This window comes from Colletotrichum jinshuiense, chromosome 7 (genome assembly GCF_051148585.1).
Source record: "Colletotrichum jinshuiense chromosome 7, complete sequence".
Lineage (NCBI taxonomy): Eukaryota > Fungi > Ascomycota > Sordariomycetes > Glomerellales > Glomerellaceae > Colletotrichum > Colletotrichum jinshuiense.
The window spans coordinates 2,722,356-2,748,617 of NC_139314.1; the positions used below are offsets into that span (position 1 = coordinate 2,722,356).

Sequence of the window (26,262 nt, forward strand, 5' to 3'; positions counted from 1 at the left end):
GGTTGGGAAACCCAAGCGAGTGAATGCCGAGAACGACCATCAGACATGGTCGAACTGTCAAGCACATCGGTCGATGCAAGTGAAGTCTGGAACAGTCGGCACAAGTTGCCGTGGAATGGGCGCAGGGACGAAGAAACCTCGAATCTGTCGAGAGGGTGCAAATGGAGACTAGGGCACACGCGTATTCCTCGCTGGGCCTGGCGTGCTGATAGATCGGGCCTTGCTCGACATTGCAGACGCTTGACCCAACAACGCGTAGTTGGCCTGTCTGCATTGGAGGATTTGGTGTCTGGACCCGAAGGCGGCGTCGTGCATTGGGAAATCGGGATCCCATTTTGTCCCCTTCGGCGCCAAAATTCGCAGCACTGACCTGATAAGAGTGCTTTTCGGTGGGGGGTCTTTTCTTTTCAGCATCAAACGGAGCATGGTTCAGAGGAGTAACGATTGTGTCCCGTAGAGACTTGAGCCGATCTGACGAGGACGGGACCCGGCACGGGGCACGGGGCACGGGGAACGGGGAACGAGGGACTTGAACAGATCAGACAAGCTTTCGAGGCAACAAAAGCTTAGCAACGATGACACACGATTCGACGGCTGTCGGGCGAGCATCTACCAGGGGTAACTGACTGCGTGTCTACGCAGGTGATGCAGGGAGATGGAATGAGATTGTTTGCCTGTTTAAGGGATTGTGCATGCTGTGACAAACAAGACCGGCAAGAACGGCAATGGCGTCGCTGTTTGTGCGGACGAGAACGGTGGCAGCGGTAGTGATGGGTGGTGGAGGACGCGGCGGTCGTGGCGGTCGTGCAAGCAGGTGCAGGTTCTATCTGGCACTAGGTATACTACCACATACCAGAGAGGGGCCTCTGCCTTTTGGGGGGGAACAGCGCCGCTTTGGTGGTGTTGGTTTCTGTTTTGGCATCCAATGTCCCCCCTCGGTTGGTCGGCCCCAACTGCGCTGGGATGACTCCATCTTTGCGCTTGTCCGGCACCAATACGCGGGCGGGTAGGTATCTCTTTCAGTGGGGCAGCAGGCTGAGGTGAGCAAGTCCAGGAACGCTGCTACTCCACTGTCCCAAAGCCCGAAAAGTACCTGCCGGCTACTTCTGGTACATGCTCTACACTACATGGTGTAGCGCACGCTTCCCCCCATCCATCCTGTCGACGGCGACCACCCAACGGGTGTCGGCTTCTCAATGGCTACCGGGGAACTCTGGACATCTCCATCCGACCCCACTCCACCATCTCCGCCGCCTACCACACCGCGACGTTGGCGCATCTTCACATCCTCGCTGGGACCCCTCGTTCTCTCCGAGTCGCCCTCTCTCACCTCACCTCTGCTCTCTGGACCATCTGGACTCTTGGGGTGCGCCGTATCCACACCGCGCACATCTGTCAGTCTAAACCATGGGGCTACCCCAGGCTATTTATGGCTTCCAAAAGAGTGGCCAATTCCACAATGGTCGGGCAAGAGGTAGACGACGACGAGAGATTGATAGCAGCAGTCGAGGTATAAACAGCCGGCGGCCACGACGGAGCAACGGTCGCTGATCACACTGGCCAGAGACCGGATGGACATTGGGCACCCGCTCTCTGACTGGACCGACAGGGACGGGGACTGCGGCGACGGCAACGAGGAGGACGAGGACGAGGACAGGGCAGGGAGGCTGTGTGGGCTGTGCACCTGCTCTCGCCCCTACATGAAATGCTCGGAAAGGCAAGGAAGGGAGGTAGGAGGCAGGTACCTCGCGGTACGCTTCCATCCATAGGTAGCGCCCGACCCTGCAGACTGCTGATATTACTTGGACCTCCTCCCCTACGCAGGCCTCTCTCCCACGCTTTTCACCTGTGCTTTTTCCCCATTCTTTGCCTTCGGTTACCTACCTGCCTTGCCCCCCAGCCTGCCCAGCTGCAGACCACCTCATCCGCCGGTCCAAAGTCACCCGCCATCCCACCACCCACCACCTACCTGCTTTGCTACCTGCTTGCCCGGTCACTGTGCAAAGCGCACCTGCAGCGAGCGCACTGGGAATCGACCTGACTTGAACCCCGCTTGGCATTGAAAATCGCGCCCGCCCCAGCTCGCTGGCCTTGATCGATTCTCTTTCAGCTCGTCTTGATTTCTTTCCCAATTCCACCCGCCTCGACCTGGACCGCAACCTAACCCGTCCGTCTTTGAGTTCTCAAAGTCAAGGCGGCCAGTTCGATCTCGCAAAGTCCGCTCCTCCGCCGCAGACCGAGCTTGCTTGGCCTGTATCCGTCTCGCTCCAAGTCCCTCCCAACTCCAATCTCCCGGGCGTATCCGCCTCGCCCGCTCCTTGAACTTGCCTTGCCTTCATACATCTATCTGCCTCCCGGAGCGCCAGCTATCAAGGAACCTTCCATCAGAGGTTGACGGTCTCAATGCCCTCAACCTATTCGTTGAACATGTGAGAGAAGCATGTGTAAGTTACAAGATGCACTCTCAGTCTACTTACCAAATGCACGCATCCGAGTCCTCGTCGCCCCGGCTTCTCCAACGCAGCTAGCCCGCCGCCTGGCGAGCTCTCCCTTTTCGCGGCCAAGAAGTGCCAAAATGCCCCAGTCTTGGCACCCATCACTAACGTCTCACAGCTCTCGAACAGATTCGAAATGTCGTGTATGTCTCACCAATATCTCTTTGCTTGTCGCCGCAGCCGTCGCTGTCCGTCTCGTTGTCGTCGTTGATGCGCACGCTTCCCTTTTCTTTGGTGTTGATCCTCCCGTCCCCAATCGTCACACCATTCCCATGACAGGCCTGCCCCCTTCAGGTGTTGCGATACATCACAGCGCCTTTGTGGGCAGACTTCGGCGCGTCTGTCTCACCACCATCACCCACATTTCCCTACTTCAAGTCTCGCACCTTCGGTATTGACTAACATTATGCAGTCTGCTGTTCAGTAATCCCGTCTGGTCTGGTGCCAATACCATCCCCTCGACCCTAATTAAAAACATCACTTCCCTCTCGGTTAGTCTTGTTACCGTCGCCGGCTTGGTCCAAGGTCGTTGCCTAACCTCAGTGCACAGAGCACGCTGGCCTACCAGGACACCATATCAGCAAATCTCACCACACTGAGCACCACAAATTCCGAAACCCAGGATGGTATTATTCGAGGTCTGCTCTATGTTCCCGACCTCAGCGCCACCAATCCTTGCTACGAACAGCAGTACGACATCATCCCCCGAAATGCCACCACGCAGGCTACCCTTCCTCCTACCAACTACAACCTAATTGCCCTTGCGCCATGGTTCAACGCCAGCTGCACCAAGGCCTACCTCGCATCCGCTCGTCTCGACCCCATTCGCGCTTTCGTCTTCTATCGGCCCAACAATTCGACAAGGGAACCCCAAGGCGCCGACTCGCCGATATGGGATCTCGAAGATGGCGATGCTTGGCGCTCTCAGAACCGTTTCCCCATCTTCGCCATCCCCGGCGCCGAAGGCAATAAGATGATGCGGCAACTCAGCCTCTACTCTGGGAACATATCACAAATACCCTACGGGGACCAGATCCAACAAGTATACGATCCCCATGACAACGACTTTGTTCGTATATGGACCGAGTTGACAATCAAGGACCGTGACAGTGTCCCTGCCATGTGGACCTGGATTCTCACTGTCGTCGGCGTTGTACTGTTCATCATCGCTTGTCTCTCGCTCACAATGCATCTAGTACAGCGACGACGAAGAATATCATTACGTAGGAGAGTACTGAGTGGAGAGGTCGACTTGGAGGCCATGGGCATCAAACGCGTTACCGTACCAGTCGACCACGTCAAAGGATTCCCGCTATTTACGTACAGCTTCCAGCCGGAAATCATTAGCACACCTTCTACCACGCGGCCGCCGAAGTCTCTCAGGTCACCGCGGAGCCAACGAACCTCGTCCGAATCCGCCGTACCCAAATCGAGAGCTCGGAGATCCAGCCTACACAGCTCAACGAGCACCACCGCAACGAACTATCAACCACAGTGTCACATCTGCTTGGAGAATTACGTGGATCGTGATTCCATCATTCGAGAGCTGCCTTGTGGTCACATTTTTCACCCTGAATGTATCGATGAATTCTTGAGTCTGAATAGCTCGCTATGCCCCATATGCAAGAGAAACATGCTACCACACAACTACTGTCCAAAGATTACCAATGGCATGGTCCGGCGCGAGCGGGCTATTCGACGTTTGAGAGAAAGGGTGGTGCTGGACGACTCAGATGACGAGGAGGGGGAGGTGAAGAGCAAAGGTTGGGGCAAGCGGCTATTCGGCACGGACAAAGCGGCACCGCTCTCGACAGAAACGCCGATGACGCCCGTAACGCCGTCCAAGTCTCCGAAAGCAGCCCAAGAGTCAGCAAACACTCGGCCCCCCGCATCGGTCGATATTGAGGCTGCACTGCCATCGACTGTGCAGCGGCCACTTGAGCCAACCCAGGAGGAGCAAGAAGACTCTGACCAACCTTTGAGTCAGCCCGAAGCCCAAGGACCATCACCACCACAGCCGCAGCCGTCCCGACCAGCCGCCGTGGCTCAGCACTCTCAGCGGAACAAGCGCCGGAAACCTGGCGGTCTACGACTTAATGTTCCCGACCTGGACTCCCAGCAGACTTCACCACGGCCAGAAGGGCGCAAGAGCCCCTCGGCACTGGCACGAGCGCGTATGAGAGCGCTTGCAGGTACACCTTTTGACGACCCAGATGGGCGCTCGCCAGCATGTATGTGTGTCCTGAAGGAAGGGCTTCGATGTTTTTATACTGACTGCCATCGCAGGGAAGCGTTATGTTGTCAAGGTCTTTCCTGGTTTCTCATAACCCAGGTTTCTCTTGAAGTATATTCTCGATTTTCATGTCGCATGGTGCAAAGGCGTTTATGGGTCAAGGCAGATGGGCTGCCACATGGGCACAATTCTTTTTCTTTTTGAAGGCAATACGATGGATATGATATTCTTCAATGGCAAGCCCCCTGATTTACCATCGACGGGGGTGGTATGGGGACATAATCGCCTCATTCACGATGATTAGACTCGGTGGGCTCGGAACTGTCCGCGGACGGTCATATTTTGGCACGGATATTTTCTTCACAGGGTCCCGTCAGGGACCCTATCACTTGGACTGGATATACCCTATTGGGAAGGACATGCATCAACGGCGGTGGGCATGATGCTACGCGTGATATTAAAAGTTAGTCTTTAGTGATGGACTTATTCTCTGGCCCGTGCCAGGTGAACGGTGGGAAATGGAATACAGACAGCTCCAGGCCCTTGCCGGGCTTCTACAAGTGAGCCGTATTCTGAATGAAGCTGGCGAATAACACTCGTCCGTGCTACAGATCCTAGTCGTGATGCGAAGTGTTCTAAAACGTGTCAAGCATTCAGCATGGTATCTTTATGGTTGCTAGTTCATCCGAATTCTCGCAGTATGCAGGCACTTATCCAATATGTTTCGCCAAGCCGAACGCCTGCTCGTCTCAACAAAATGTCCTTCGGCATTGCAAACTGTAATTTCAACTTTCTTTCGCCTGCTCTTTGTCTTGACACTCCCATCTATTGCCCCGCCACCACAATAACTCTAAATTCTCATAGTCGACCCTCGATGAGCTTGTCGTCCTCTTTGGCGCCGCCCCTGGCCAGTGCTTCGCGAATACGGTCGTTTTCGGCGGCACGGATCCGCTGCCGCGCATCTTCAAGCCTCTCTACTCCGCGATCGATGGTCTCAATATGCACAGTCAGTGGTATCGCCACGGCGGAGTCACGGACCAGTTCGGGGGCCGCGACCCGGTCCCGGAGGTCGCCCAGGCCGGCCTGGATCTTCTCGAGATCAACAATGAGCGCCGAGACCTGCGCCACGGCCGTAGTACGCTGGCGGTCCACCTGGCGGAGCAGGGACAGCTGGGCGTTGAGGTTGTGCAGGCGTTTGTTATTCGCACCGACAAGTGTCCACAGCGTCCAGAGAACCTCGTCGCGGCGGGACTTGACCGAGTTCGAAGAGCGGGTGACGAGATCGTAGATCTGATTCAGGTGCTCCTCGGCTTTCGAAAGGAGAAGCAACACCCCCTGTGCCTCGACGATAAGCGTTGCGATGCGGTCCGAGACAAGCGCTGTGTGTTCGATGTACTTATCGAGTAGGGTGCGCTCTGAGAAGGGCGTGACTGTGGGGGTGAATGGATAGAAGAGCCAGTTTGTCCACTGAGAGAGAAGGGCGACGTCGGTAGTCTCCGATGCGGAGAGAGTGTCCAGATAGCGGGATGTCCAACGGTTGATAGATATTACGGAGTCAACAGCGGAGCCGACGTGGACGTTGAATTTCTGCAGATCGGCAGCCGTCAAGCGCGCGGTATCGATGTACTCGTTGAACTCATACACGAGTTCGTCCCGCTGCGGTAACTCAGAGTAACGGACCATGGTACGCAAGTCGCGTATGGAAGACTCAGATCGTTTCATTTCCATGGGCAGCGACACGCCGTCAGCGCTACGTTCGAGGACCTGCTCAAACTGCGACTGGACGCTCATAAGATCATCGAACTCGACGTCAGCGGAGTCGCTTTTTTGACTGCCGCTGGTTGGCGAACCGGGCGAGGGGCAGAAGGGGAGGTCCAGGTACGCGGCTCCTGGGATACGGCAGAGTGGCGAGAGAGAAGTTGATATCGACTTGGTCACCATGTTCTGAAGCATGATGGAGGCGCCGAAGAAGAGCCAAACAGCCAAACAGAACGCCAGTGGCTTTTGGACGTAACCAAGGGCCATGCCAATGACATTGAACACCCAGGCCAAGATGTTGAATGCCGCGCTTGGAAGAGACTCTGACAGTCGCTCGGCGACTGTTTTGCGCTCAACACCCGAGTCATCGTAATAGCCCCTCCCCCTCCTCGGATCACCGTGCCGCACTTTGATAGGGCTTCCGCTACTTGCTTGCCGCATCGCGCGGCGGCGAACATCCTGTTGCTGGAACGGATCGTCACCTGGGCGAATAGTTCGTGACGACCGGCTGCTGCTCTGTCGGGGGCTTGTACTGCTGCCAGATGCAGAACCAAAGCGCATAGAGGGCATGACGAACTCCGGATCCGGAGAGCGGTTGTGGTCTTGGCGAACAGTAGGCTGGAAAGGCGAGCGGAGGATGACGCGCTCATCGTCTGCCTTGTTCATGAAGTCTTGAACGCTATGATGGGATTCTTGGGAACCGCCAATACTAAACGACTGCGAGGGGATCTGCGACGGGTCGGTAGAGAAAAAGCCGTCATCCTCCTCCTCGAGATCAGGTAGGATAGAGGTGTCGAAGCTATCATTTTCGCCGCCCTCGACTAGACGCCAGGAGCTCTCAACAGGCAGATCTTGTTGGCGTCGCGAAGGCATCGTATCTCACTGTGTTGGTGAAACCTTACTGACCCAGCAGACCGCCACCGAGGACCCAGCCCAAGGAAAGGTATGTATACGCTGGCTTTACGATGGACGTATCGTCCATGGGCAAGTCGGGCCCCTTATTAATGTGAGCGCGGGAGTACAACCGCTCTAGAAACGCGTTGACCGCGTCCAGTGGCGAGAGTAAGTACAAGGGTCGCGATATGCGGCCGGCCTCGGTATATATAGCTGCTGAGAAACTATATTGAAGATTCCGGATGTTTGCTAGTGAGTCACGAGAAGGGAGCTAACGACAGAACCCGGTACAACGGTTCTTGGTAAAAATAGGCAGAGACAAAGGATGATCAAGCTCATTAAGATGTATTGAGGAAGTTCACAGACATTCACAACAGACGTTCCCTCTGGCGTCATAGGCTCCAGTGTGCGCCCCTTGCATGTACAGCTGTCGCGGGGGGCAGCTTCTAGTGGGTAGCCTCTCCGCCAAATCCGCTGAATTGGCAGCTGCAGGGGCCATGTGGCAACGTGACTCGATAATGATAAGCTTCCCTTCCCTGGTCAGTCACATGGACTGGACGATAACAAATGTCACCGCACCCCACGCAGCTCCCGGTTCTCATAGCGGTCTTTCGGTGAAACATAAAACCGAATCCGGGGAACGTTGCACACGACCATTGAGACTTCGCCCCACTTGGCTCCGGCGCGATTCCACCATCTTGAAGAAGGACCTTACCTAGCCTCGTCTTCCCAACGCCCGTTCCACCACCTCACTTTTGTAACCTTGCAACTGCGTCGTCGCGCGCGCTGAAAATAACTCACCACTCTTCACCCGCGCATAACTGCCCACGATGTCGACTGGTATGGATCAGCGTGAGCTCGAGTCGAGCATCAAGCAGCTCAACAAGATCGTCCAGGCCAATGAGCCTCCTGCGACTGCTCTCGCCCTCTTGGAGCGCCTCAAGAAGGAAGCTGCTCCAACCGAGGAGATGCTTCGGGTATGTGGGATTAAACTTGCAATTTTGTCCACCCTGTCGCATACATTGTTTTACTTTTTATTTTATTTTATTTTTTACCCTCCTCTCTTTGCCTTCAATTCAAGCTTAGCTATATATCGCAATCCCTTCCGAGATGCAGCTGACCCGTTTACTCTCATCCAGTCTACCCGAGCTGGTGTATTCGTTGGCAAGCTCCGAGCGAACTCGAACAAGGAAATTGCCCGCGCCGCCACTGAGCTCGTCCACAAGTGGAAGAAGCTTGTCGAGGCCGAGAAGCAGGGAAAGCTGAAGAAGCAGTCGTCCCCCGCTGCCCCTTCGCCAACCCAAGCTGCCGCACCGAAGCCCTCTTCGTCGTCCGGAATGAGCCAGCCGTTCAAGGGAAACACCGAAACGCGCCGTGCCAAGTCCGACGGCTGTGATACCAAGCGCACCAGCGACGATACTCGCAACTCATGCATCGAGCTGATCTACAACGGACTCGCGTACCGATCCACCGCTTCTGTCACTGACGTCCTCGCCAAGGCCGTTGCTGTTGAAGCCGCGGCGTATGCTCACTACAAGGGCGTAACCAAGGAGTACCGCGAGAAGCTGCGCTCTTTGTTCAGCAACCTAAAGGTGAAGAGCAACCGTCAGCTCGGTGTTAATGTCATGGAGGGCAAAATCTCCCCCGAGCGGTTCGTTGTCATGACCCATGAGGAACTCAAGTCGGACGAGCAGCGCAAGAAGGAGGATGCCCTGCAGCTGGAGAACATGAAGAAGGCCCAGGTTCCCATGGCCGAGAAGAGTATCAGCGACGCTCTCAAGTGCGGCAAGTGCGGTCAGAAGAAGGTCAGCTACAGCCAGGCGCAGACGCGCAGTGCTGATGAACCGATGACGACATTTTGCGAGTGTACTGTCTGTGGCAACCGCTGGAAGGTCAGTTCGCCCCCATTTCTATTTCCCCCTCCCCGTTGGACTAACATGATTCCAGTTCTCTTAAACTTGCAATCAGCGAGGGGAGGTTCATAATTTTTTCGACTGATGGCGTGTGTTTTCGCTTATACCCGTTCTTGAGGCACGGGATGGTCTTGCATTTGGCACTCGGAAATGCGGGTTTGGTTGGTACGGAGTTGGGGATGAGGAAAGGACCTCCATTTTACTCTTTAACCAGTTCGATTGCCCCGAACACAAATAAGCTCGGGCATACATGTTCGCCGCTTCTCAATAGTGGATTTCATTAGGGAAAGGAACTGCACTCTAGAGGGGGTTCGATAGATCCATGGCCAGAGGGTAGCTGCCTACAACAGGTTGAGGCAAGGAACAATCAAGACGTGCAACATGCCTAGTTGGCATTGGTTATTCATATCGTTTGATTGCCGTGAATGGCATTTTATTTCTTTCATGGGCTAATCTTGAGCGCCGAGAACAAGTCAGTCGAGTGATCACCCTCTTCCAACCCAATCGCCGCCACGTGCTTCCAGAATTTGCTCAAATGCCTGGTGCCTGAGTCACAAAGGATAGTAACGACTTGGCTGCCCTCGGGCAGTCTTGTAGCCGCAATGACTGCTGCGACACAGTTGACGGCACTGCTGCTACCTGCGAAGATGCCGTCATTCTCCACCAGCCATCGCGCCATGCGGCACGCCTGCTCGTCCGTAACCTTGATTGCATCGTCGATCAGTTCTCTGCCAGCCTCAAAATTCTCCGTGACTCGGTTGATGCCGATCCCCTCCACTATCGTGTCAACTTGCTGCCGTCGCCGCGTCCCTTCCTTTTCAGTGTTGGAGTACATGACACCGTGCCGAATCTTGTTGTACAACCCGCTGCCTTGGGGATCCGCCAGCACGACCTGCAACCCCGGCACGTTGGCCTCCTCCTTAAGATACTTGGCGACACCCGCAATGGTCCCGCCCGTCCCCGCGCCGGCCACAAAGACATCCAACCTGCCGCCGGTCTGGTAGACAATCTCCGGACCCGTCGTATTCAGGTGCGCAGCAAAGTTGGCCGGGTTCTCAAATTGGTCCGCGAAGTAGCCCACACTGCCGTCACCGGCCTTGGAGGCATGCTCCGCCGCGCGCCTCCTTGCAAGGTTAACAAAGTGCTCTGGCGACGCAATGGGCGCAGGATTCACGCGCTCGACCGTCGCGCCCAGGTGGCGGAGCAAATCAACCTTCTCCATAGCCATGTCGTTGGGCATGCAGATGTGCGCGCGGTAACCCCTCGCACGCGCCAGCGTCGCGAGCGAGATGCCCGTGCTACCGACGGTGCCCTCATAAATGGTATCCCCGCGCCCGGGGACGAGCTGGCCTGCTGCCTCAGCCGCCTCAATCATGGACAGGGCGACGCGATCTTTGGGAGTGTTGCCGGCGGCGTTGAGGAACTCGGCCTTGGCGAGGATGGTACAGCCAGTGGCCTCGCTCAACGAGCGGATCTTGATGAGCGGTGTATTGCCGATGGCGCCAGCGACGCCGTCGGCGATCAGGGGTGGGTTCCAGGCGCCTCCCTGGCCAGCTTCGGCCTCCGATGCAGTCTCATGGTCCTCGAGCTGCACGGGCGGGCCCCAGAAGAGACTTTCGCGCCGGGAGGGATCAGTGGAAGAGGCTCCGGTCGTTCGGCGAGTGCGAGTGCGACGGCGCTGGTAGCGGCGCTCGAGGTCCGGGTAAAAGTCTTTGAAGCCTAAAGTGACGAGTATGCCGGCCGCGAAGGCTAGAGCCAGAGCGGCGGAGCCGTAGGCCTTGGGGTGATTGCTTAGGGACATCTTGTCTGTGTCATTTGCCGTGCTCCATCGTCCACGTGCTCTCCGCGGCCTCTTTCGTTCGTCTCCCGAGATGTTGCGGTCTCAGAGCTGGCAATGGAAGGAATAAAACGGCGGGTGCGCGCATGAATTTCCACCATATTATTTTACAGGGGATTTGCCCGCTAAACGGGGTGATGTCATTTTAGCTCTTTGGACCCCTGTATTCAGCCTCAACATGCACGCAGCGGCCAGTCAGTGCTTAGTCTCGGGGCGCCTCAAGGGACAAAGGGCACAGGCTACAGCTGAAAAAGCCACGGCGGATTAACAGCTGCCCCGTTTGAAGGGAGCTCGGGCCACCCTCGACCTTTGCCAACCCGCGAAGCGACGAATTGCGATTTTGGCATTTGTTGACTTACCCATTGTCCACGAGTCGGTCTATCTGATGATCGATCTTGTTTCGGGATGGACTCTCCCCTCGTCACCCGCCTCTTCCGCGAGCTCTTTCGCCGGCCAGCATGCCAATCCCGTCGACACTGTACGACTGCCTCTGTAACCTTTCCGACTCTAAGTCAACAACGTCCTCATACCCAGCACAACCGCCGCAATGCTGCTGCTGGTGCTTCAGCAGCAACAGCAGGCCTGACTGCCTCTTCTGCGCCGCAGCAACGGCGGCGCTATGCCGTAAAGACCGCTGCAGAGAAACAAGAGCGTACGAACGAGTCAAAGTGGCAGCAGCGGACGACCCTCTTCCCAAGTGACAGAACCGACGAGTTCGACACCTACCCGACCCTGACCGCCAGCGACTTGGCCGCCCGCTCCACCCGCCCGCGCAAGGTCAAAATGCTCACTCGTGATTTCATCGAGGACAGCTTGTACAACCCAGCCTACGGCTATTTCTCAAAACAGGCCGTAATCTTCTCGCCGGGTCAACCCTTTGACTTCCCCGCCTTTCGGGACGAGCCACACTTCCACCGCGAGCTTGGCCGACGGTATACCGAGTTTGAGGACGAGCTTGACGAGCGAGAGGGTGTCAACGATGCCCGTCCACTATGGCACACGCCCACGGAGCTCTTCAGGCCGTACTACGGCGAGTCCATCGCCCGTTACCTCGTCTCCAATTACCGCCTGACGACGTACCCCTACCACGATCTCATCATTTACGAGATGGGCGCCGGCCGCGGCACCCTCATGCTCAACATTCTCGACTACATCCGTGACCTCGACCCCCAGGTTTACGCCCGCACGCAGTACCGCATCATCGAAATCTCCCCGGCACTGGCCTCGCTGCAGCGCCACCACCTCCTCTCGACTGCCGACTCCCGCGGCCACGCCTCCAAAGTCGAAATCATCAACAAGTCCATCTTCGCCTGGTCTGAGCGCGTGCCATCCCCTTGCTTCTTCTTAGCAATGGAGGTCTTTGACAACTTCTCTCACGACTGCGTGCGGTACGATCTCACAACGGAAGAACCCTTGCAGGGCTCCGTCCTTGTCGACGCCGACAACGACTTTTACGAGTTCTACTCCCCGGACCTCGACCCCGTCCTCGCCCGTTTCCTCCGCGTCCGTCACGCCGCCACCGGAGGCCGCTACCCGACCCCCTACCCGGCGAACCGCATGCTGCGCAACCTCAAGTCGCGGATGCCGCTGATGCCGAATCTCTCAGAGCCTGAGTACATTCCAACACGCCTGATGCAGTTCTTCGACGTGCTGGAGAAGTACTTCCCCGGCCACCGCCTCGTGACGAGCGACTTCCACTCCCTCCCGGACGCCATTCAAGGTCTCAATGCGCCCGTGGTCCAAACGCGGTATGAGCGTAAGACGGTGCCTGTGACCACGCCCTTGGTAAGTTCCCAACTATTGATTTATTCCCTCATTTATATCGGAGGTGCTGACCGGTTGCGCAGGTGCACCAGGGCTACTTTGACATCATGTTCCCGACAGACTTTCAAACCATGGAAGTCATGTATCAGGCCATCACGGGCAAGCTGACGAGGCTCATGTCGCATGGCGACTTTATGCAGCGCTGGGCCTTCCTCGAAGATACCCAGACTCGCAGCAGGGAAAATCCACTCCTAAGCTATTACCAGAACGCTAGCGTGCTGGTCACTGTATAAACATCTCATCATGTATAGAAAAAGACATATACCCCTCGGGCCGCGGAGGTTTTCCGCGATGACACATTTTACTGTTTTGATCTTTAATTTTTTCTAAGACTGTTCAAAGACATCGAGGTGAGAGGAACAAGCTTTTGATATCTCAGTGAACTACTCCTAGTGTGATCTTCGACGAGATCACAGCATACCTATCCGCCCGTGTGCCCACCATCTAGTCCCCGTGAAAAAAAAGGTGAAATTGTTTGCCAAAAATGCCTCTACAGCATACCAGCAGGGATATTCTTGTACGCTCAAATGTTGAGCTTCTCCTTGAGCCACTTCTCCGCCGTAGCGACGGCCTCATCCAGGTTCTCGGGCTTGGTGCCCTGTCCCTGGCGGGTGGGCTCCTTGCCACCGGACTTGCCTCCGACAACTCCGCTAACTTGAGCAGCCCACTGCTCAGCGGTCACGCCCTGGGAGGACAGGTGCTATATCAAATGTTAGTGCCAGTTCAGCTATTAGTTTTGACCAGTACTTACCGTTCCGACGTAGACACCGTGAGCAACAGCACCCTCGTTCTTGCTTCCACCGAAGAGGTAGACAGAGCGCTCCTTATCCTTGGACTGGAAGTGCTTGACGACCTCACCGATAGCCTTGGCGTTGGCGGAAATGGGAAGCTGGCCAACAAACCACTTGGAGTCCTTGTTCTTATCGAAGTGACCCACAACCGTGTCGAGTGCAGTCTTGGCCTCGGCCTTCTGGCGTTTCTTTTGCTCATCCGTAACAGCCTTGATGATCTTGTCGAAGCGCTTCTTGATGTCCTCCTTGGTGAGGGTCGAGATGGTCAGCTGGTTAAGAGCGTGCTGAGTTGTCTTGATCTCCTGCTCCTTCTCGGGACCGAAAGGCATCGCCTCAAGGGCATCCAGTCGCTTGGAGAACTCAACAGCCTCGCGTTGCACCTGGTGGGCGGCGTCGCCAGTGTAGGCGATAATACGGCGGATGCCCTTGGCAATACCGCTCTCCTCAACAATGATGAGATCCTTGATGAGACCAGTCTGCTCGACGTGAGTACCACCGCAGAATTCGACGCTAACCTTGCGCCACTCGGGGTTCTTGGGGTTGGAAAGCAACGTGTCGACGTCGACACCAACAGACACGACACGAACTGGGTTGGGGTACGTCTCGCCGAAAACAGCGCGAACGCCTTCGATTCCCTTCGCGAGATCAAGGTCCACTTCCTTGGAATAAATCTTGCCGTTTTGCCGGATGTAGGCATTGGAAAAGTCCTCAATCTTCTTCAGCTCGGGAACGGTCACGCCAGTCTTGTGCGAGAAGTCAAAACGCAACTTCTCATTGTCAACCAAGGAGCCCTTCTGGTTGATGTCATCGCCGAGGACTTCCCGGAGAGAGTGGTTGAGAATATGAGTGCCAGTGTGGTTGTTCCGGATAGGGGACCTCCTCAACTCGTCGTATTCGCAGATCACCTCGTTGCCAGACGACAGTGTGCCATATTCGAGGTAGCCGTTGTGGACAATGTATCCTCCGTAGTTCTGGACATCCAGAACCTTAAACTCGGCGACATCATCGATGACAATGCGTCCAGAATCGGCAACCTGGCCACCAGACTCGGCGTAGAAGTTGGTCTTGTCAAGCAACAGCCCCAAAGGAGTGTTTTCCGCAACATCCTTGGTTGACTTGACAAAGCCCTTGCCATCGTAAATCAACTGCACCTTGGCCTTGGAGTCACCCTTGACAAATTTGGCCTCGTCGTCTGTTCTCGGGATGTTGAGCTGTTGCTCAAGCTCGGCAATTTGATGAACGTTCAGCTTTGAGAAAGTTTGAACGGCATTCTTGACGACCTTACTCGCCTCGCGAGCCTTCTCCTGGGCAACCTTGACCTCCTCATCATCGATTTCAAGCTTACGCTCCTCGGCCATCAACTTTGTCAAGTCCACGGGGAATCCAAAGGTATCGTACAATCTCCACACTTCTGCACCGGAGAGCTTCTTCTCGCCCTTCTTGAGAGCAGAGTTGGCGTACTTCTCGAACTGAGCCTCGCCGCGGTCAAGCGTACGAGCAAAGGCCTCTTCTTCCTCGTCCAGGATCTCTCGGATATCCTGCTGCTTCTTGACAATTTCGGGGAATTGCTCACCCATCTGATCGACAAGAGCAGGGAGAATTTTGGAGAAGAAGGAGCCGATCTCGGCGTTGAAGTACTTGCGGGCGTAGCGAACGCCGCGGCGCAGCACTCGTCGAACGACGTATCCGCGACCGTCGTTGTTGGGAACAGCGCCGTCGGACATGGAGAAGGTCAAAAGTCGAATGTGATCGGCGACGACACGGTAAGCGGTGTCGATACCGTCAACATCATCAGCGCCGTACTTATCGGTGTATGGTCTGGCGCCGGTGACCTCCTGTATTCTCTCGAAGAGCGGGGTAAAGATATCGGTGGCGTAGTTGGAGACGGTGTTCTGAAGAGCAGACACAAGACGCTCAAAACCCATGCCGGTATCGACGTGCTTGGCGGGAAGGGACTTCAGCGATCTATCGGGCTGGCGATCGTATTGGATAAACACGTTGTTCCAGATCTCCACAACCATGGGGTCATCCATGTTGACCAGGTCGGAAGCATTCCGGCCACCAATCTTGTCATAGTGAACCTCACTGCAAGGGCCGCAAGGACCTTGGTCGCCCATCTCCCAGAAGTTGTCCTTCATGTTGCCAGGCAGGATGTGGTCCTCGGGGACACCAACAGACAGCCACAGCTGCTTCGCCTCCAAATCTGGCTCGAGACCCATCGCGGGGTTGCCCTCGAAGTAGGTAACGTACAAGCGGGAAGGGTCGAGGCCGTAGACCTTGGTCAGAAGCTCCCAGGACATCTCAATCGCATCCTTCTTGAAGTAGTCTCCGAAAGACCAGTTACCCAACATCTCGAAGAAGGTGTGGTGGTAGCTGTCCTTGCCGACATCGTCCAGATCGTTGTGCTTGCCACCAGCGCGAATGCACTTCTGAGTGTCGGTCGCACGCTTGAGGCTGTACATAGGATCCGCCTTGGAGATCGTTCCGAGGAAGATAGGCTTGAATTGGTTCATGCCCGCGTTGGTGAAGAGCAATGTGGGGTCATTGTGAGGGACGACCGAGGAAGAGGGCACTGTGAGATAGAGCAGAAGAAGTCAGTCAATTGAAGCTTTGAATTCGGATGGACCCAGAATGATCAAAATGCATGTGGCCGTAGAGATATAGGCCTTGCCGTGCTGCATTGTGCCGTTACTGGGAATTTCGTTGATATCGTACCGATAGTGTGGCCCCTCTTCTCGAAGAACTCGAGGAAAGTCTTGCGCACGACGGCGCCGGGCCACTGTGGCTCAGCCATGGTTGCAGTAGGCGATGTCGAAGTAGAGTTGAAGCGCCTCTGCGAGAAGATAGCACTCGATGCGATGAGTCCAGACGGCGTAAGGGTATTTGTCTGGGATCCGACCGACGCTCGAGTCAAAAAAGTGGTGGTGGTTGTGGAGGTGGGCGATTTATGAGGGTCGACGCAGCTGTGACTCTTTTGGCGGGATAAGCTTGTTAGCGCGGCAGCTGCATTGCTTCGGGGTAGGAGGGGCAGCGATAGCGGGAGCGAGCGTGGTAGGAGTGAGGGGTCTGTTCTGGCGGTTTCGTAGAAACTTCTACAAGAATGAGTCAAAGCCAGTACAAAAGCGCCAGAGCTCCCTGTCCGCCCGCCACGGCTGAGCGCCAACGAACGCGCCCGCGCCCCTCGTACGAGCACAGCAGCTCTGGTCATTACTCCCCCCCTCAAATACCACCACTAGGACGGACAAGTTGGACTGGACAAGAGGCTTAGGCTTCTCCTCTTTCCCCCCCCCTTACTCTGGACGAAACTCTGCTTTCGCCACAAAAGCAAGCGATTCCCTCTCAACAGGAAGACTTCATCAAGTTCAAAACCGAGTGCATCTGGATTCCCAGATTGACTTTGGTGCTGCGTCCTTCGCTTTGCGACGGGATATTCCCACCCTTCCGGAAGCGGTGATTCGATATTAACCGTACCTCAACCTCGGGCCCGATTGGCAGCGCCTCTGTACTTGCCGACTTTCAGCTCCCCTGTTGTGTCTCTCCTTCCTGCGAGTCTAGTGGCCGCTTCGGGTTTGCGATTAATTGAGCATCGCGTCGGTTTTGGTCGTCTCGTCAGGTCGGCTTTGCAAAAAGAGTTTGGTAGGGGAACAGGAGAGTTAGGCGAAGCGAGAGAAAAGTTCCAGCGAAAGTCGCCGAAATATGTTGCTGCACGGGGCGCAATCTCCCTCCCATGCGCTGGAGACGGATCAGCACCAGCACCAGCACCAACAGGCGAGGCAGCTAAGGCGCAAAAGAAAAGCTGAGTCCCAGGACAACGAACGGTTGTCGAAAAGACTCAGTCTTTTGAATTTAGGTAAGTCACCAGCATTGCGGATTTCTTAGCATGTCCTAACACATTTGCAGAGAAAAGCGGCCAGAAACTCTATGTTCCTGTGGAGGAACCAACCGCGACGTCACCTTCCCCGAACGTCATTCCCACAGCCTCGTCCACTTCAGCCTCTCCCACCAGCCGCCGCCGCCGCCTTGATCGCAGGCCACTTCCTTCCGATGAAGTGATGCAGCTTGACGACTCTAAGCACAAGGTCTATATCTACGACATCGACGACGAACTATCTTCATCCGAGAGCGAGCCCGACGATGGCAAGCTGGTCTTCCTCCCGGACATCGAGAAGCATCTGCGCGCCACACGCATTCCGCCCTCCATTCTCGCCAACGACCAAGGCGAACTCGCTGGCATGCAGGTGGTCCTCTACAACGAACCCACATCTCTAACGGTACCTCCAGAGCAAGACAGCGTCCGCAAGGCCATCGTCGAGTCCCGTACCCGCATGCGGGAGAGGCAGCGTCTCGAACGGGAGGGCAAGGGCGAGCCCGTGCAGATGCCCCCGCTGTTCTTCTCTCAGCAATATATTGACGCCATTGTTCCCAATGCTCAAGCCCCTATCGAGACTTCGACGTCCGTAGACGACGACCCCGACGCCATGGACATGGATTAAGGGACACAAGGCAAGTAATGTTTGTATATATGACGATACCCACGGCCGCCACAAGGGCAACAGAGTGTAAGATCCATGGTGCATTCAACCGGATCAGCGAGGCGTTTCCATGGTATCATTTTGAATCGTGTTGGCAGGAAATGCCACTTTGTACAATTTACAACAGTTATATAAGTCAAGGCTCCAGCCCCGTTACATGAGACGTCCAGCCTCGATGCGTAAAAAACACCTCCCAACTCACAGGTTTACCTCTCGTGAAAACCACGACCCTATGGTCGTTCCGCTCGTATCCCTCGCCATGATCCGGTAATGCCTCATCCCAACGCTAAGAAACGCCGCAGCAACAACGACATAAGAAACCATTACTGCGCTCTGTACGGGTACTGCTGGCCTGTATGGTTCGCAGTAACAGCAGGAGGCGGGCCCGAGGGCGGCGTAACACCGTAATCCTGCGACGGGTCGACCTTGGAGCCCCCGTCCGGCGGCGCGTACACGGGCGGCCTCGCCGAGTTGGGGTCATAGGTCGGCGGCGGCATCCCCTGCATCCCGTAGTAGCCTGCGCCCTGGGCCTGGGGGTACGTGTTGTAGTATTGCGGGCGGTAGTTGCTGTACGTTGCCGCCGGCCAGGCGTACCGGCTATCGACGCGTGCGAGCTGTGCTCTGCTGAAGAGCCAGCGGTGGTAGCCAAGCGGGAGGAGGCCCTTGTTCAGGCGCCTCTTGCCGTGCATGTAGCCGATGATGAGATATGCGCCGAAGAGCGTTGTGAGGCCTAGAAAGACGGACCACTTGACGATGTAGCCTGTCTGCCGGGTTTGTGAGCATGGGGCGGCAACAAACTACCATGACGAGGCCTGCTTCAAGAGATGAGGACTTACCCGACTGTACCACCAGGGAATCACCCGTCCGTTCTGAATGACATAGCCAGGGGGGATATCATTTGGGTTGACGACAGTCTGTCGAGCGCTCAGCGCCATCGGAAAGGCGTCCATGGTGACGATGAAATGACTCTAACCGTCGCCCTTCCCCTTTGGATTTTCCCGTTCTGGCACCTTGCTGAACAGTCGGCGCGAACTCGAAGTTGGTTCGGCTCTCCTTCGCTTCGTTTGGTTTGGTTTCGCAAAGAGGGTTTGCGGGTAAGGCTGCAGATCAACTACGCCAAAGCAGAGAGACAGGCCCGAGAAAGATGGCGCGCAAATGACTACCAACAGGCAAGGGTTCAGATAGTGCGAAAAGGAGTACGATGCTTTGCCAAGACCATGAGATGCAGCGGGAGTTGATTTATTTGAATCACATCCATATGCAAACGGACATGAACTAGGACCTAACGAGATAAGTAACAAAGTAGGGAGGCCTGCCAGCCACCGTACAAAACACAGCGTCCCCATCTTATTTCCTTCCGACATGGGTGTCAAGTCGGCACTGCATGGTTAACTCTGTTCTCCCTCCTCCTCACAAGAGGTTGGGCTGGGGTGGACAGGGGCCGCCCATTGGCTGTAAAGGCCCAGCCAGCTCCTCGGAGAGTGGATGTGAGGCGATGGGGTTGTGCGATCTGCGGCACCGCTGATGCAGCACAACCGTTTCATCCACCTCCGGGACCGACGACCTTGGAGGCTTAGAGCTAGGTGGTGCAGGCAACATCGGGATCCAAGACCTACACACTGCCTCACACAACACCACATCGTACATCCCACCACGAACACGACACAAAAGCACACATTCCCAGCGCCTGTGGATCCGGCGTTCTCCTCGTAGCCCGCAACCACCGAACCCTTTTTCCTCCCTTCTTTTTCTTTTCGTTTCTTATACCCCCAGGCAGCTACGACATCTCAATGTTGGAACCAGCTCGCGCGGCGACTCCGCGCTTTGAAGCATCGTCTGTGTTTCACTATCACTCGTCGCCGCCCTATCCTGCCAGACTTGCTTGCTTGCCAATCTGTCCAACGTCGACGCACCCATCGGGCGACGTGATTGGCCTGCAAGGTTCGTCGAAACGGTTGCAGATCGTAGCATTCCTTCTCGTGCTTTGGTGGGTGTGTGGCAGTGAAGTGGAAACCTTCTCCTCCGTTCGTTGTGTTACCCCCTCCTTCTCGCTCTTTCTCGTGTCCCCCCCCCCACGTAATAGCGGCGCGGATACTAATCAATCACGATACTGCTATAACCAAACCTCCACGATGCAGCTCGCTTGTAGTCAGCATCATCGGATCATCGGCTCTGCATCGGCTCCAACGCTCGTCAGCTAAAGCTTAAACACGGTCCTGCAGGCGAGAACGATGCCGGGTGGGCCACTACTATGCAGTACAGGCAGATATGACCAATGCGACAACCACCCGGGCCTCAGGCTGAGGAAGACATGTTGGTTAAGGACAGGCGTAGAATATGAAGCTTGATTAAGGTAAGGCACACAGCGAGTTAGGTAGACCCTTGTACAATCAGCCCCTTCAACGCGTGCTCTCTTTTCAAACTCTCCTCCTTTTAGCAAACATCAGACAAGAGTGGAACTGGCTCGCCGCCTTGCCGAGGAAAACGAAAGGGCTGCACGCACTGTCTTCTCTCTGCGAGCTTTCGTTTCCGGCGTAGGGCCGTGGCATTTGGCTTCCATAGTCCGTATTCTTGAATTATTCAGCAACCAGTCGTGCTGGACCCTGAGATCACCGACCGCCCTTGGTCTCCCGGGGGCAGGACACGCTGTAGTTGCCCTTTTCATGTCGTTCGCGGACGCGGGCGATAAACAACAGCTCTGAGCTGAAAACCGAACCCCAGAACTGGCCCAGAACGACACGGAGCATCCATGTGCTGGGTGATGTTGACGGAGCGATGCGGCTAGTGTAGCTCACCCGTCCCTCCACCACCCGGTGCCCTCGTCGTAGCCAATGATGTCAAAGTCGATGTTCATACTCTTCAGCATCGTGCCCATGGTGAACTCCTGTGTCATGTTAGCTTTGAGGGCCTGTCCCTCGTTCCCGCGCTGGAAACTGACCTCGTCTTCCTCGTCGTCTTCAACCTCCTCACGATCCTGCTGGTGCCCACCTCCCTCTGGTGACGAGCCCACGTCTTCCCCAGGGTCACCCCCACGGTACCGCGCCGAATCTTCGTCCATCATCCGCTCCGAGAACCTCTTCTCGTCCTCCCTCCTCGCCTTTCTCCAGCCCTTCAGCCCACCCATCCCTTCCACCCTCTCCTTGGAACCCTCAAACACCTCCTCCGCCGCCATCCGGCTCGCCGCCCTCCACTTAGCAATCAACTCGACCAGGTCATCGTCCGTCTCGCCAGCTCCTCCAGCCCTGCCCTGGATCCGCTCTGCCTGCCGGAGGATCTCTTCCCTGCCTTCCTCCTCCCGGGTAGTCCTACCGCCCAGAGCCGAAGCCCCGCCCTTCGTCGCCGAGTCCTTGCCGCCAAGCACCGTTCTCAGAGGCGACGGCGAGACGCCGTGCTGCGGCCGCGGCACGCTGAAAGGCCGATGGGTCGGTGTGCTCATCTGCTTCGCGGGGCTGGGGCGAGGCGGGCCCCCTCGCGGTGTCGTCGCAACCGCGTCGCTTCTCGGGGTCGGTCCCGGGTTCGCGGGTGCATCCTTTGGCTGCGGCGATGACGCTGCATCCCGAGACGCGGGGTCCATATCGCGGTCTCGGTCCCGGTCCCGTACCATAGGTGATTTGAAGGGTTTCCGGAGTGTCTCGTTCGCGACGTCGACCCGTCGGCGCTTTGCCGTTGGCGTAAACATGATCAGCCGCCCACTCCTGGTTGATTATATATCTACAATTTCGTAGGTCGTCTTGGTTTGGTATAATTCCCCTTTCCTCTTTTCTTTTCAGTGCGTGCAGTGGTGCAAAGCGCTGCAAGGGCCCGAGCAGAGTTCGTCAGCGGTAGGTGTTACTGGGGACTTTGTGCTTGTCATACCTGCTGCATCCCAGGTCAATAGATGATGCGCCATGTTCCAGATCAACAATCAAAAACGAGATTAACATCACATTGAAAAATCGATTAAAATTCAGAGTTCAGGATACATATTGATTGCACGTGTAATTACGGCCCGCACCGCTGCAGAACACGGTCTTAAAGTCACTATCGCCAAGATCTTGGCTCATCTGCAAGTCATGTCTCATGTTATGGACGAACACAAAAAGTGTAGATCAACAAATTCGTTTGAACTAGCCAGCCACTGTCTAAGTACTCTACAGTGAAACACCAAACGCCCTTAGGTCCTCCACCTCCTGTTGCAGGCCAGTTTTCCACCTTTCCAGTCATCTCACATGTCCATGTGCACATCACATCCCCAAGGCAGTCTCGAAGATGAAGAGCCATCTCTCCCATCAACTCAAAAACTCAAAAATGAAATAAAATAAAAATGAAATAATCCTTATCCGTGGCCGTTTGCGCCTAGCAATGCAGGATGATCCGCCGCCGACACAGATATACAGAAGAGAATGTGAACTAAATATCTTACGTGACGCTAATGCCGTAAAGTGAAAGAGAAGAGGTATCATAGAACCAAATGCACTCTATAAATGGTCTGGAAGAGGCCAGAATGCAAATGAATGGTACAGATAAAGCGGCAGAATGAAGAAATTCGTTATCAAGAGTCAACTCGCACCCTCTTGGGCTCGTTGCCGGCCTCCGGGCCGTCGTGCGGCCCAGTGGCGCTGATCTCGGGGCTCTTGCGCTTCGTGCTCATGTTGTTGTCTTCCCTCAAGAAACTAGGGCCTGACCCAACAACAGGAGTCGCAAAGTTCAAGGGACTGGGCAGTGTGTTACTGTCGCTGCCGCCACGTGAGTACCACTCAGGATAGAAGCTGCTCGGGCTCGGCAGAAATTCGTTATTCAAGAATCGCGACGGAAGAGCAGATACTGGGGTATCGATGTTCATATTGTTGTTTTGCTGCGGTGGTGGGCGAGCAAACGGGTTTGGCGGGCCTGTGGCGCCAGCTGACAAGAGCGTTTGGGCTGACGGGGATGGTGGCGGTAGCACCATGCCGGAAGAGTGTGAATCAGATGCATGGCGCCGAGTGGTCTGAGATGTGGCGTCTGTCGAATTCCGAGGAGAATTTGACTCAGCAGTTGCGCTACCGCCGCCATCCGAGGGTTCGTCGGGGATCTCCACTCTCAAACGGGGACGGGCACTACCTCCGAGCTTCATGCTATTGGTGCGAGATGGGGGAGTAAACACTGTCTCTGGAATAGACGACACGGAAATATTGCGAGTCTTATGTAGAGCTTGAGTGCTGGCGCGCTGGGGAAGAGGCGGGGACGTCGTGGTGCCGTTTGTCCTGGATACCGCGCCGACATCGACCGACTGGGAGCGATTGCCCTCCAATTTGATGTTGTTCTGGTCAGGGAATGGAGGGCGGTTGTGCTCAACCTTGACACTGTTCTGTTCAGAGGCAAATGATGCCAGATGCTGAGACAGGATGGAGCGGTTCTCGTCGATTGGCGTGAAGATGCTGTGCTGCTTACGTTGTGGCAGTTTCTTGATGGCGCTATCAGTGTTCAGAAGAGGCGGCTGAGGTCTATCTTGCGTCTCAGACCGCGGTTCCATCGGCGCGGGCATAGCAGTCTCCTGTGATTGCGGCGGGGGCGGTGGCAGCTGTTGCTGCTGCTGAGGTTGAGGAGAAGGGTGAGGCTGCTGCTGCTGTTGCTGCTGCTGCTGAAGCTGGGGTGACGGCTGCGGCTGTTGTTGAGGCTCCAGCTGCTGAGGCTGTGGTGGTGGGGGCGAGATCTGTGGCGGTTGCGGCGGCAGTTGCTGAGTAGGAGGCTGTGGCGGAGACGGTGAAATCCGAGAAACTTGAGGCCCAGGTCCATGTTGGCCCTGCTGTTGCGGATAGTTGGGAGGCATGGACGAGCGGCGCTGTTCTTCCATATACTGTTGCATGTGCGGGGGGTGGGGATTGGGTGGGTACGACGGGTATTGAGGATTATGCTGCTGAGGGAGCCCGTGAGGCATGTTGGGCGGCATGTTGGGCTGGTTCTGGGGGTTGTAGATGGCCGGGTTAGGCATATAGGCGAAGCCGTTGACGGGAGGCTGCTGAGATCCAGGAGGGCCGACAGGTTGAGGGCCCATGTTCGGCCCCATGCGGCGAATATCTTGTCGAGAACCAGGACGCGACCCCATCCCAGGCTGCGGCGTGTGGCCGCGTTGTACGGGATGGCCAGGGTGTTGCTGAAAAGTCATGCCATTAGGAATTGGAGGAGACGCCGAAGGAGTGTGGTGTCGCATATGGGGGAAAGACGCCTGTCCTTGGAACTGAGGCGGGATCATCTGGGTCTCCTGTGGCGGTGTGCCCTCAGGATCTTCGTCTTCGTCCTCATCGTTGCCGCCGTTGAAGTCGGAAGGACCCTTGTGCTCGTTGGGACCACCGTGCTGCGCGAGGGTTAGCTTTCTGCAGTCGCGACTTGAGAACCTGTAAAGAGCATACGTATGTGTATCTGGTGATCATCTCTCGCATGTCGGCGGATGAGTACTCATAGAGTTTCTTGTTGCTGCCAAAGATGAAGACAGCGACGTCTACGGAGCACAAGACGGAAAGCTCATGCGCCTTCTTGAACAAGCCGCCCTTTCTCTTCAAAAAGGTGCTGTACGCGACGCGAAAGTCAGCCAAGAGTTCACAGATACGCGGGAGTCTTTGTGCGGAGCAATCTTACACGGAGCGATTCCTGTCATCCTTGATGGCTTTGATCTCAATCTTTCTGCGTCCCATCTTGATTCAGATGCTCTAGCGAGCTCTCTGCGGATATTCGAGGCGGCAAGGCACGGCAGTACCGACCGAGGATAATGTCGAGGCGAGCGACTGGATTGCCGACTGGCGATGGCGCGGCGGCGAGGTCTCGGCCGTTGCAGTCGCTGTGCGTCGGCTGGACCTAGGAGCAGGGTCTCAAGGGGCGGGGAGACAAGTTGAAGCTCGAGGGGCGAGCTGGATATTTATGAAGGAGCAACAAGCTTGGCTGGTCGACGAAGCGAGTGGAAACAAAAGTCGGCCGGGGAGGGCTGATCGTTTTTATCTAAATGGCCTGTCTCGTGGGCTGTAGTTCCGGACTGGTGATCCGTCAGTCAAACTGGCATGGGCAAGGCAGCGCATCCCGGGATCGACGGTATGTGAAGCGGTACAAGCAGAGGCAGGAGCAGGGGAGAGCAGAAAGGGACGCATCAAGAACGTACATTGATCCCATTACAAGTGCAGATGCGACAGGTCTGGGATGGACATGCGTTGTGGTGCAGGTCGATGGGGCTGAATCTGGCGTGGATGGTTCTAATAATAGACGCGATCGTGTTCACGTTCTGGGTGCGGGAAGACAGACAGAAAGTAGGGAAGGGAAAGAAAATAAAAAAGACGGGAGTGGTGGAGGGGAGCAGCACTTAGGTACAGCGCAGTGCGGTACAGTAGCAGCAAGGCAAGCAGCGAATGGTAGCAAGCGCCCAGTGAGAAGCCGCAGAACAGAAATCGGGAGCAGCAGCAGCAGCAAACCAGGAGCTTGGATGGACAAGGGATGGCGATGAACGGACCCCGGGCTGGAAAAGGGACGTGAATGGGGACCGACTGGGAAAAAAAAAAAAGAAGAGAAATGGGCGGGGGGGTTACTCCAATACTGTGCGTCCATCAGCAGGCGGGCCAGCGGTCCTCCCCTTAGGTCGTCTCCAGGCCCTGGCTGCAGTGGGCCACACCACACCTCCTCTCACCTCACCTCGCCGTAGCACCTTCGTTCTCACTACCACCAACAAGGCAAGGTCGCGAGGACTCTTGGTGCGTGCGTTCTATGACTGGGGGTCCTGGTGGCCGTTGTGGACGCTCGTGAAACGACAGCCTGAGGAGGCAGGGAATGAGATATGAGGTGAGACTGGCCTTTGGCACTGTCCCCCTGCACCGTTTGCTGCACCATGCGTACAGTGTGCAAACGCAATCTCCACCGACACCCTGCGCACTGTATTGGGGGTTTGGTGGGTCCCCTTGTACTAGACCCAGCCGAGTAAGGTATCGGCCCAATTTTCGACGGCCCTGCAGCTAGCGAGATGCTGCAGAAAAGGTACATATGGCAGG

The 26,262-nt window shown here is 56.0% G+C and overlaps 10 protein-coding genes across 10 annotated transcripts; 4 read left to right on the forward strand and 6 right to left on the reverse strand.

Moving 5' to 3' along the window:
- Positions 1–1,571: 1,571 nt before the first annotated feature.
- Positions 1,572–4,822, forward strand: EsH8_VII_000716 (E3 ubiquitin-protein ligase RNF103; the record flags this gene model as incomplete). Its single annotated transcript, XM_083270849.1, has 5 exons — positions 1,572–1,730; positions 2,625–2,638; positions 2,908–2,986; positions 3,046–4,726; positions 4,782–4,822. 5 exons carry the CDS (start codon positions 1,572–1,574, stop codon positions 4,820–4,822), a joined length of 1,974 nt encoding a protein of 657 aa, XP_083128406.1.
- A 764-nt stretch (positions 4,823–5,586) lies between these two features.
- EsH8_VII_000717 (uncharacterized protein) lies at positions 5,587–7,359 on the reverse strand (the record flags this gene model as incomplete). The annotated part of the gene is made up of 1 exon (XM_083270850.1): positions 5,587–7,359. The coding sequence occupies one exon, from the start codon at positions 7,357–7,359 to the stop codon at positions 5,587–5,589; it is 1,773 nt and encodes a 590-aa protein (XP_083128407.1).
- Positions 7,360–8,210: 851 nt separating this feature from the next.
- Positions 8,211–9,336, forward strand: EsH8_VII_000718 (transcription elongation factor DST1; the record flags this gene model as incomplete). Its single annotated transcript, XM_083270851.1, has 3 exons — positions 8,211–8,357; positions 8,520–9,272; positions 9,328–9,336. The coding sequence occupies 3 exons, from the start codon at positions 8,211–8,213 to the stop codon at positions 9,334–9,336; spliced, it is 909 nt and encodes a 302-aa protein (XP_083128408.1).
- Positions 9,337–9,735: 399 nt separating this feature from the next.
- On the reverse strand, positions 9,736–11,094 carry EsH8_VII_000719 (tryptophan synthase beta subunit-like PLP-dependent enzyme; the record flags this gene model as incomplete). Its single annotated transcript, XM_083270852.1, has 1 exon — positions 9,736–11,094. One exon carries the CDS (start codon positions 11,092–11,094, stop codon positions 9,736–9,738), a length of 1,359 nt encoding a protein of 452 aa, XP_083128409.1.
- A 421-nt stretch (positions 11,095–11,515) lies between these two features.
- On the forward strand, positions 11,516–13,187 carry EsH8_VII_000720 (type II protein arginine methyltransferase; the record flags this gene model as incomplete). Its single annotated transcript, XM_083270853.1, has 3 exons — positions 11,516–11,608; positions 11,665–12,915; positions 12,978–13,187. 3 exons carry the CDS (start codon positions 11,516–11,518, stop codon positions 13,185–13,187), a joined length of 1,554 nt encoding a protein of 517 aa, XP_083128410.1.
- Positions 13,188–13,477: 290 nt separating this feature from the next.
- Positions 13,478–16,539, reverse strand: EsH8_VII_000721 (alanine--tRNA ligase; the record flags this gene model as incomplete). The annotated part of the gene is made up of 3 exons (XM_083270854.1): positions 13,478–13,654; positions 13,706–16,317; positions 16,461–16,539. The coding sequence occupies 3 exons, from the start codon at positions 16,537–16,539 to the stop codon at positions 13,478–13,480; spliced, it is 2,868 nt and encodes a 955-aa protein (XP_083128411.1).
- A 902-nt stretch (positions 16,540–17,441) lies between these two features.
- EsH8_VII_000722 (uncharacterized protein) lies at positions 17,442–18,238 on the forward strand (the record flags this gene model as incomplete). Its single annotated transcript, XM_083270855.1, has 2 exons — positions 17,442–17,595; positions 17,646–18,238. 2 exons carry the CDS (start codon positions 17,442–17,444, stop codon positions 18,236–18,238), a joined length of 747 nt encoding a protein of 248 aa, XP_083128412.1.
- A 362-nt stretch (positions 18,239–18,600) lies between these two features.
- Positions 18,601–19,227, reverse strand: EsH8_VII_000723 (resistance to Congo red protein; the record flags this gene model as incomplete). Its single annotated transcript, XM_083270856.1, has 2 exons — positions 18,601–19,041; positions 19,114–19,227. The coding sequence occupies 2 exons, from the start codon at positions 19,225–19,227 to the stop codon at positions 18,601–18,603; spliced, it is 555 nt and encodes a 184-aa protein (XP_083128413.1).
- Positions 19,228–20,886: 1,659 nt separating this feature from the next.
- On the reverse strand, positions 20,887–21,956 carry EsH8_VII_000724 (uncharacterized protein; the record flags this gene model as incomplete). Its single annotated transcript, XM_083270857.1, has 3 exons — positions 20,887–21,031; positions 21,073–21,161; positions 21,216–21,956. 3 exons carry the CDS (start codon positions 21,954–21,956, stop codon positions 20,887–20,889), a joined length of 975 nt encoding a protein of 324 aa, XP_083128414.1.
- An 852-nt stretch (positions 21,957–22,808) lies between these two features.
- EsH8_VII_000725 (MEF2 family transcription factor) lies at positions 22,809–24,927 on the reverse strand (the record flags this gene model as incomplete). Its single annotated transcript, XM_083270858.1, has 3 exons — positions 22,809–24,590; positions 24,646–24,802; positions 24,872–24,927. 3 exons carry the CDS (start codon positions 24,925–24,927, stop codon positions 22,809–22,811), a joined length of 1,995 nt encoding a protein of 664 aa, XP_083128415.1.
- Positions 24,928–26,262: the final 1,335 nt, after the last annotated feature.